Raw genomic sequence first — 11780 nt, 5'->3', positions numbered from 1 at the left:
GTTAGTGTAAGCCATACTTATTAAATCCATCAAATCTGACTGTCAGCAGTATGACTTACACTAACCTTACAAACATTAAATCCATCAAATCTAACTGTCTGCAGTATGGCTTACACTAACTTTACAAACATTAAATCCATCAAATCTGACTGTCCGTAGTATGACTCACACTAACCTTACAAACATTAAATCCATCAAATCTGACTGTCAGCTTTACAAACTTTACAAACATTAAATCCATCAAATCTGACTGTTAGCAGTATGGCTTACACTAACTTTACAAACATAAATCCATTAAATCTGAATGTGGGAGCTTGCCTATTCTCTTGGTTGTAATGGCAAAACTTTGAAGGCGGGTCCATCTTCTCTTGACTTTGCCCTCCCCCCTCTTCCCGAGGAAAAATTTCTACAGACGCCCGTAGAGTGGCTAGGATTACAGCATTCCACTATCTTTATCTATAAAGGCAGGGTAGTAGAACGCCGTAACCCTAACCACGTTACGGAAAGTTGTAACCTTTTTTTTTCTTTTAGAATACCGCTTGTTTGTTTTTATTTGTTGTGCAAACAATGTGCTCTGTCCGCCGCAGATCAAACCCAGATTTTTAGCGTTATAAACCCTCAGACTTACTACTGAACTACCAGGGAGCTTTTTGAATACACTACCATCCAGTGCAAAGTTAAAAATTTGGACAACTATACCCTATATTCGACCAAATCAAATAAACGGTTACACTATTCAGTAATGCTTATGATTTGAAAAAAACACCTGAAAATGATAGAACAAGTTGTGAATATTTTGGCACCAATTTCAACTTGGAAGGCTTTTTAGAAGAATACAATACACAAGAACATAAAGCATGTTCATTTACTAGCTTTAGGGTTATTGTATTTAATTTTTGAAATGATTAAAATGAAGTGCAAAGAAAATGGAGCAGTTGCCAATAAACTGTAACCTGAATTATTTTGTATTTATAAAGAAAAACACAGTAAACGAGAAATCACGTACACTATCATGTTACCAAAAGAGATAGGTATTAAAAATACATCTTCGGGCTTAGTTTAAACAGAGGAGAACTGAAAAGACGAATAATAATATAAAAAACGCGTTGTCAAGCCTGTTTGTTCCAGCGCTCGCGGAACTATATACCTTGACGGAAACCCTCTACAACTGTCCTACAAGGCCAGACGCAGGTCAGTGACCTCTCCGCCTATGGAATTGGAAAGGGTTCTCCTAGGGGTAAGCAGATCTTCACAAAGCATACCACGTGCTTGAGAGTTGTTTTAGTGTATAAAATTGGTATAAGTTTTATTCCACTATATATTCAAGGCCAAACCAAACATCTGCAAATCAAAGTGTAAAACCATAGACACCTGACACAAACAGTTATCTCGTTAGACCGAGCGTGCTGGACTATGGATCTGCAGCTCCGTGTCTCACGTTCCATAACCCGAAAAAAAAAATAATAATAATAACGCTCCACACATTTGGACCATCAGTGCGTTACAAGAGCGACGGTCAAACCCAATGTTTCGACCAGAAAAGAGTACTTCAAGAGTTTACAGTAGGCGCTAGGATATCAGTAAAATAGACTTTACTACCATAGATAGCTTCTTCTTTTATTTGATATATGAACATGATAAATAGCTGCTAATATCGCTTTCTCTCTCACTAATTTTTGTTATACAACAACAGATGGCAGCACTTAAAACACAAAATGAAAGCTATATTAAAATATTTGAACACTTATTTCATTGGTATTTTAACTAGTGTAAGCACTATAAGGACGAAAATTCCAAGTTACTAACCCAGCATAACCGGAAGGCCCAAGCATAGAGACTGAAACATTGTCACATTAAAAAAATCAATGCAAGACTAGTAAGTTCCAAACTTAAATCTCAGAATTTTTCAACAACGAAAAACAAACGTCAGGTTATAAAAAATAGTTGTTGCCATAAGTAACAACTTCCAAATAAAAGCTTGTTTTCGAAATAAGAAGTTACATTTTCGAACTGTCTCCTTGGCTTAACATTCAATGGAATTTTTTTTTCTTTAAATATGTGAAAAGTTATATGTAGAAACAAAGGCAGGGTAGTGGAACACCGTAACCCTAACCACTTTACAAAAAGCTGTAACCTGGAAACAAAGGCAGGGTAGTGGAACACCGTAACCCTAACCACTTTACAAAAAGCTGTAACCTGGAAACAAAGGCAGGGTAGTGGAACGCCGTAACCCTAACCACGTTACGGAAAGTTGTAACCTGGAAACAAAGGCAGGGTAGTAGAACACCGTAACCCTAACCACTTTACAAAAGTTGTAACCTGGAAGTAAAGGCAGGGTAGTGGAACACCGTAACCCTAACCACGTTACGGAAAGTTGTAACCTGGAAACTTTCCGCTTGCATCCATAGGCCTGCTTCAAATCACAGTTAAAAATTCCGACACTAGGCCAAAATTTGAATTAAATTTACAAGAAAATAAAAAGTCGAATACTTTGGTAGTTAATGAACATTTTATAAACCTAATGAATTCAGTAATTGTGAAGACGTATAGGAGAAGAACATTATATTAACAGTAATATCAAACAAACTATAAAAACATGTGATAAAGTAATGTAATCGTCGTTTAACGTTTTACTTGTCTCGGTATGACTCGTAAAGTGGAATTAAAATACTAATTAAAAGGATTTTCAGATATTTCTCATATTGAAAATATTTATCGTTGGTTAGCTTTCAACTTGCGGCTCACCAATAATAAATATTCTAACCTGAGAAATGTCGGGAAGCATTTTTTTGTTTTGTTTTACGTGTCTTCTACGATGGAACCAATAGCTGTTTTTTTTGTTTATTTCAGGATTGTATCAGAAACATTACACAACATTGTCTTGACTACAGATTTATTTCAGGATTGTATCAGAAACAATACACAACATTGTCTTGACTACAGATTTATTTCAGGATTATATCAGAAACAATACACAGAATTGTCTTGACTACTAACGGAGTCAGCTATCAAACAATTTCATTATTCCGTATTACATCACATTTGGTGCTTGAGTAAGAAAGTAAATTATGTTAATATAATGATAAGTTGGCCAACTACGATTTATACGCATAATGAAGTGAGTTATCTTTCAGGGAACATACTATGTGTTTCAACAAAACACTGGTCTACTGAAACATGTAATAAGTTATTCCAAAAACAAATCAATTAGAAATCATTATTTGTCAACTTGTTATTAAATTTGGTGGCTTACACAGCACATTTTTTAGTGAATATTTTATGTACCAGCTGCATCACTTGGGAGATCTTACATCAATATAACTTCCTGTGAGTAAGCCACATTGATTTTTTTATAAGCTCATTTTCCATAAGTATACAATGGTTGAAGCATAGGATATTTTTATGCTTCAAGTCATCACTGGAATGATAATATATATACCGAGTTCACCGAGTGAACTTTGAAACCTTCTGAATGAACTATCATGATCACAGTGCTATTTAAGTAAAGAATATTTACTACGTTCTGTGGAAGTAAAATTTTTTTTTGAGTCACGTGTGTAACCACTATGTAATTGTTTAATCTACTTGATAAAGAAATTACTTCTCTTACAGACATAATCTGGCTAATTCACGAAACTCTCTCATTTGCAACTATGATGGTTCTCACTGCATGTAATTCCACAGGCTGTTCGGTGTTGTGCTCGAATCAACAGTTAACATTTCTTGTACATTTTGATAGGTTTTTTCTCTCACATCAACAGAAGATAATAGCAATATTCATGAACCCGAGCATTCTACAGGAAATCCTGGAATTGACCCAAAATCATGTAGATATTAATTCCTTAAAAAGGTTAAAAGTAGATAAAGCACCACAGCCAGACGATGATTTTCCAGAATTTTAAAGGAGGCCACAAGAGTAAAGGCCAGTCTTACTGAATTTTATAATTTCTAGCAGTTCAATAAGTTAAAGGCCTCTCATTTCTTTTATGCAGTATTCTAAAGAAAAGAGGACACAAGTTTAAGATTTGGAAAAGAAAGACTAGGCTCCAGTTAAGGTTTTATTTTTTTTAACAAGATAAACGGCTTATGGAACGGACTTATGTCAGCAACAGGGAACGGACTTATGTCAGCAACAGTGAAGGCCAACACTTTACAGGAGGGGAAGTCATTGATTTCTTGACAAATAGAGGGTGGTTTTAAATTGTTACTTTTCCCATGGGTAGGTGTACAAGGGCAACCATGAAGGAACAAATGGTCTCTTTTTGTGAAACTATATTCATGCCACCATTACTGGTTTCAAGGATATACAGCTTTAGTAGCTATACTATGCAACAGTGTCTACTTTACACTCAATGCAAAACCTTGAGCTCAAAAATGTTTGGAACATTCTACAGCCTGCCGGTAGGTTTAATCAGGATCACTAATTCCTATTTTCAAATAAAACTTACAGTTAGTTCCATAAAGTAACTTTTAATTACAAAACTTTACAGTTATGTTTGACATTTATAAGACGGAGACATAATTGATCTTCTTTTCCATATTACAAGAAACATCTGTAAGACATATCATTCTGTCTACACTGTCATATCGTTCTGTCTACACTACTAGTACAAATTAGTGTCATCTGTAAGGTATTATGTAAACAATTATTGAGGTAATTTGTTATTGGTTGTTGTAACATCAGCTGTCAAAGGTTAGCATGTTTAATCTGTCAACTGTCAGTGAAGAGGCCTATGAAGAATGTTTATTAAGAATCTGTTGATAAGTGCTAATTTTATTAGTTAAATAAAATAGTGGTTTTTTGTTATTCCATAATACATATATATATATTTATATCTGGTCAGAATTGGCCCACCAGTTTATCAGAAAATGTGTTAAAGTCACTGAATATGGTATTGTTCTGTTTGTGCATTTAGTTACACATGTTCAACACTACTGAAATATCCAGGAAACAAGTGTGAATCAAATTATGTGCTGTAAAAATATTTACTAAAAACTACTACTTCATGAGTTAATCTGATAAAAGGTATACTTATAACACAAATTTTCAAGTTGAGTTAATCTGATAAAAGGTATACTTACAACACAAATTTTCAAGTTGAGTTAATCTGATAAAAAAGTATACTTACAACACAAATTTTCAAGTTGAGTTAATCTGATAAAAGGTATACTTACAACACAAATTTTCAAGTTGAGTTAATCTGATAAAAGGTATACTTATAACACAAATTTTCAAGTTGAGTTATATATACTAGACTGTATCTTTTGAAGAATTTGATGGATTTATTTTTCAAACAAAATCATTATCTTTAAAAGGGTATTTTTTATGTTAATCAACTTGTCTACTTTTATATAAAAAAAACAACTGTGGACCATCTTGTGCTCCATAATACGAACTTTACGAGTTTAACGTAATAAACTGTCATTACACAGGTAATAAGCTCACTTAAAAATAACTCAATGGGTCGTCTTGAATTTCATAATCACAAGCTTTAAGAATTAAAAGGAGTGTGTGTGTTTTATAGCAAAGCCACATCGGGCTATTTGCTGTGTCTACCGGGGGGAATATCGAACCTCTGATTTTAGCGTTATAAATCCGTAGACTTGCCGCTGTCCCACCAGGAGACAGAATTAAGAGGAAAAACATGTGATTTTAATGTTTAATAATAGTATTAACACATGAAACAGTTTTACTATACAGATAATAGTTGCACCATCTTACTACTAATTCATTTATTACTTTATATAATAATTAATATTTACTAAGATAGGACTCAGTGATACTTAGGTTTATAGTTATACTAAGTTGTAGTTATATTTATATCGCTACCAGAAAGTTAACCCTAATATTAATATTATTTCCTTGAATTGCTTATCTTAATATCGGTGAAATATCTTAAGTAAATTATTTTGATTCGAATAAAACATACCAATTATATTTGGCACGAAAAGAAATATATTTTCAGACATTGCTTTGCTTACTCTTCCAATCCAATTAGCTAACAGAGCTGCCCTCTAGCGGTTTTTCATTGACATTATATTAATTGATAAATAAGTACATGTTTAAATATAAATTATTTGAGGATATACTTACTACATTAAATAAAGATTACACAATGTAAAATATATTTGAGAAAGCAAGAAGTATTATAAAAACAAGCTTTCAAGCGAAATACCTCCCATGAACCTGTCTCTTTGCCTTATAGAACTGAAATACTTGTTTGATGTTACACTGAAATTTTAATTCATAACATTTTGTTTTTTAAAAAGCAAGATATGGATCATATTAACATACAGTCATTCATCGCAACTTTACTCAAGTACTTTCAATTTTCTGAAGCCGATATCTAATTATAAAATTAAAACTGATGATATCTGATGATTAAGCATTGCACTCAACAAATTAATAACTGCATACTTTTCACGTTCTTTAGTACATTTACAAATAGTCTAAACTCGTGATTCATAAACTTTTCATATAACTTGGATGCAGTATAAATCGTCACATAAACAAGACATTGAATGTATACCATTTAAGTATATGTTTTGCAATATGTTTAGGCATGGATAATACGTCATTTATTTGTTATCTTTATAACTGTATTATTATTTTTTTAAATACTCGCTAGGGATAGTACTCTACATAGGCTCCGCCTTTACACTGGATCATCGGCTAATGGCAATATAACATATCCATGCGTTGGTGCCATCTATTGTTGTAAATTATATGTTCGTATTAATTGAAGTTTCATAAATGTTTGACACAGACATAAAGTTGAAATTCCGCTAATAAATTAACTTAATTGTTTGTTTTTTTATTAAGCATAAAGCTACACAATAGGCTATCTTATCTCCGAGTTACCGAAGGACCGAATTCGTTTAAATCTGAAGTGACTTAACATATCACATTCTATCATAAAAATTGTTTCATAACTTTTATATCCCCCTCAAGTATCATATCTTTTACAAATTTATACTAAGCTACTGAGTATTACAATATCATATAACTAGCTCAGGAATTAAGATAACCAAAACAATAAACATTGGTTGAATCACAAGACAACTTTCCCGAAGTGACATCAGATTCTTGGCTTCCACTAGTTAGAAGGTAACTTCTACCATAGTAACAATACTTCCTTAGCTTTCACACAGTTACAAGAGATATCTTCCCATAGTAACAATACTTCCTTAGCTTTCACACAGTTACAAGAGATATCTTCCCATAGTAACAATACTTCCTTAGCTTTCACACAGTTACAAGACATATCTTCCCATAGTAACAATACTTCCTTAGCTTTCACACAGTTACAAGAGATATCGTCCTACAGTAACAATACTTCCTTAGCTTTCACACAGTTACAAGAAATATCTTCCCATAGTAACAATACTTCCTTAGCTTTCACACAGTTACATGTGATATCTTCCTACAGTAACAATACTTCCTTAGCTTTCACACAGTTACAAGAGATATCTTCCTACAGTAACAATACTTCCTTGGCTTTCACACAGTTACAAGAGATATCTTCCTACAGTAACAATATTTCCTTAGCTTTCACACAGTTACAAGAGATATCTTCCTACAGTAACAATACTTCCTTAGCTTTCACACAGTTACAAGTGATATCTTCCTACAGTAACAATACTTCCTTAGTTTTCACACAGTTACAAGTGATATCTTCCTTAGCTTTCATGAACCTATAACGCTGTTTAAACAATGGTATGTGTCTTATATTATCACAGACGTAACTATTCTCTAAAGTTAAACTGTAGAAGTGGTCCAGTGAGTTTTATTTAGTTAAAAGACGATGCTGTGGATAATAAATAAGCATGCTATACTAAGGTTACAGTTTCTAAAGAATTTTACTTCTACGGCAATAGTTCAAGCATATAGTGTTCCAGAGGTAAGGTGTATCATATTATTATTTTATTGTCACTTTCATTACCAGTATTGGTTATACCACTTAATACGTCGAATGTTATTGGCTTTTACTTGGATGTATTGTTTATTATTGTACTTTTATTATAGATATTGTTTTGCATTGTTAGCTTAATATATGTATTTAGGACTAACATAAATTTCCTGAGGTGGCTGAAACTAGTGAGGTTTACGGCCGAAAATATTGATAACAGCGAGGATTACCAAGAGCGAAACAAAAGTTAGGAAAATACGAAGGTTTAATAAATCAATTTAACACAAAAATACGATCCCTATAACCTGAGCTCTTTCGAAAGGAGGACCTTTCTTCTTCAGTTTGACCCTGAAGATGAAAGATCGACATTTCGAAAACACTCGGGTTATAGGGATCGTATTTTTGTGTTAGTTAGCTATACTAATAGCCAGGTGGGTTTTTAGTTTTACTTTAAAGTATACAGCTTGCTCCATGTCCGGAAGTTAATATGAATTACATGACAACTCCTGTCATAGAAAAAACTCTTCCTTAAACTTCACGGAGTCACAAATTAATTTATTACTCTTTTGAATTTAATTGCTCGCGAAAACATTTTTCAGCTTTGAAAGCGTGAGAGAGTTTTAGTCAATATTTGTGTGTGCACACGTATGGAGATTATTTAGCAGTAGAAGACTGTCATTTTCCTCTGAATATGTTTTAATCTCCTAAAATAACATGTATATTTAATCAAAATCGTTCTTATTCGGGGCTAAATACAGTTGGTCGTTAGTATGACAATGGCCCGAGAGAAAGATTATGCTAAGTTCACCGGTTTGATGGGTGGGAACTAGATACCTGGTTGAAGGCTCCCTCTCAGGGTTAAACACGGAAGTAAGTTACGGTTCTACAGTGCGTGTCCGTTTCGCCCGTAAACTTTGACGCAATCTTAACGTAGGAAATAAAAAAGCCGGGAAGAATCGGTTGAAGTAATCGTTGTGTTTCTGTGTTCTTAGACTGCCATTAATATCAACGTCTCGAAAAGTTTACTAATACGCAACATTGTGAACGATATTTTGGAATTTGAATTTTTTCTTAAATTAAAAGACAGAAGGAAAATTATCAACTAAATAAAGGTAAGGAAATGTATTTGAATTTAGCTTTATTTATGTTACAGTGACAGTTTGTTTATTTTGCACTTGCACTGTTCCAGCCGTCCAGATAGTTATATTTTAACCCCCACAATCTGTCGTTATCACAATTTCGAACCCTCGAATGAGATTTCAAAAAGAACATCATGAATTTTCCATAAACAGTCTTTTTAATTATAAATTTTAGGCAATGATTTATAAATTGTTAAAACGCCTAAAAGGCGATGTGTATTTGTGTATCCAGAATTGACTCACCGAAAGATATCTGTAGTCAAGACAATGTTGTGTACTGTTACTGATACAATTCTGAAATACATCTGTAGTCAAGACAATGTTGTGTACTGTCTCTGATACAATCCTGAAATAGATCTGTAGTCAAGACAATGTTGTGTACTGTTTCTGATACAATCCTGAAATAAATCTGTAGTCAAGACAATGTTGTGTACTGTTTCTGATACAATCCTGAAATACATCTGTAGTCAAGACAATGTTGTGTACTGTTTCTGATACAATCCTGAAATACATCTGTAGTCAAGACAATGTTGTGTATTGTTTCTGATACAATCCTGAAATAGATCTGTACTCAAGACAATGTTGTGTACTGTTTCTGATACAATCCTGAAATAAATCTGTAGTCAAGACAATTCCGTGTACTGTTTCTGATACAATCCTGAAATACATCTCACCCAGATAACTAGAAGCACTATCTCTTTCTGTATTTGATCATTTAATATCAGTTATATAAGCATTTTAAAACAAGTGACTATTCATACTTTGTTATAAATTTTTCAAAGTTACAATTTACTAAACAATCTTCACAGTATTAATTATCAACATATTACATGACAAAGTTATGCTGTTTTTTTCTTATATTTGATAGTTCACACGTGTTTCTCACCAAATACATTCTATTCTGCATGAGTAACCATTCCCTTCACAGCTTTATACACAGCCTGAACTGAATATACAAATTTCACACTCATTTACGACTGCTTAAAAAGCTTTTATAAACTAACAATGGTCAAATAAACACATCCAAAGATTACACTTAAAACTGATACCAATGCAAAGCCCTTAGAGTAAAGGTCTGCACTAGCCTGGGTTTGGTCCAACCCAGCCCATGTGACAGGCTCGGGCTGGGTAATAACCAAAAAGATCTAGGTTGGACTTGGATGAGTTTTGTCAAACTTTTGTTTTTATAAAAATTCAGACTTTCTACTCAAGTTTTCTAATTTTTTAAACTATTTTTAAAAGAAATATTTATAAACTTATTTCTTGAAAAACAGTAACGTACTCCCATAGTTGTAGCCAAACAATACTTATATATGACAGCTTCATAACGTTTATGCCCGGTATCAAAAGCACTGCTTTAAGGAATTTTGTAACTTTACAAAGACTGTCTCACGTCTACTTTGTATCAATTGTTAAAACATTCATATTAAATAGCAACCACAATATTGATGAGCACATATATTAGTACTTATGTTATTACATTTTTGTTCTCTATATCGGCAGGATGAAACATAAAAATGAGCCATCTCTATCATCATACAGTCGGCCGATTCCGCCGATCTTGTGAGCTAAGTCAGGTTTAGTGTGAAGAAGATCGGATATTGGTCGGGCTCAGGCAGCATGTTGTAAATACCAGTCAAGCTCAGGCCAGATAAATGCCAGGCTGGGTAAAAGTAAAATTATAAAACTTTGGCCTGTACCGAACTCTACCTTACAGTTTCTAATAACATTTGTAAACAATAAATTACCAGTACATTTGAAGTCAACTCACTCTGGTTAAAAAGTCGAGCAGCGTGTCCATCTAGAGCATCTAAAAATCCACTGGTCAGATAGCATATGGTGGCCTTGATGTGGTCTATCGGCATGTACCAGAAGGACAGCAGTGCCAGCAAGATCCTGGCATATCCTACATATTTATAAAGAATTCTCGTAACTAATATCACCTTTTCACTAGATACAGAGCTGGGCCAAAATCTATACTTAAATCACGTCAATGTTAAAAAAAAATGTTCCTTCTATTGATTTCTAGTTTTACAAAGTATATATATGGTTCTGAACCTACACATCTTTGTGTGGCTGGGTATTGTTAAATATTCTGAACCTACACATCTTTGTGTGGCTGGATATTGTTAAATATTCTGAACCTACACATCTTTGTGTGTCTGGGTATTGTTAAATATTCTGAACCTACACATCTTTGTGTGCCTGGTTTTTGTTAAATATTTTGAACCTACACATCTTTGTGTGGCTGGGTATTGTTAAATATTCTGAACGTACACATCTTTGTGTGGCTGGGTATTGTTAAATATTCTGAACCTACACATCTTTGTGTGCCTGGTTTTTGTAAAATATTTTGAACCTATAATCTTTGTGTATTTGCAGTTGCTTTGTGTTTAGAAATTTTATTTGTAGACTTTTAAGAAAAAGTTTAATGTTTAACATAAATGTCCAAATAGATTAGACTTTATGATAATATAACTACAATTTTGATGATAGACGCTATGATAATATAACTATATATGATTTTGATGATAGAAGCTGTGATAATATAACTATATATAATTTTGATGATAGAAGCTGTGATAATATAACTATATATATGATTTTGATCATAGAAGCTGTGATAATATAACTATATATGATTTTGATGATAGAAGCTGTGATAATATAACTATATATATGATTTTGATGATAGAAGCTGTGATAATATAACTACAGTTTTGATGATAGA

General features: G+C 33.1%; 1 protein-coding gene across 1 annotated transcript in view; it reads right to left on the bottom strand.

Moving 5' to 3' along the window:
* Positions 1–11780, bottom strand: part of LOC106475578 (CDP-diacylglycerol--inositol 3-phosphatidyltransferase-like) — a 19375-nt gene that overhangs the window by 4941 nt on the left and 2654 nt on the right. The window contains exon 2 of the mRNA XM_013936258.2: positions 10821–10967. Coding sequence (XP_013791712.2) covers positions 10821–10914 — 94 coding nt within the window. The 5' untranslated portion in view covers positions 10915–10967. The remainder of the gene's footprint in view (positions 1–10820; positions 10968–11780) is intronic.

This window comes from Limulus polyphemus, unplaced genomic scaffold (genome assembly GCF_000517525.1).
Source record: "Limulus polyphemus unplaced genomic scaffold, Limulus_polyphemus-2.1.2 Scaffold8828, whole genome shotgun sequence".
In the NCBI taxonomy this organism is placed as follows: Eukaryota; Metazoa; Arthropoda; class Merostomata; order Xiphosura; family Limulidae; genus Limulus; species Limulus polyphemus.
This window is presented reverse-complemented; position numbering and strand designations above follow the sequence as displayed.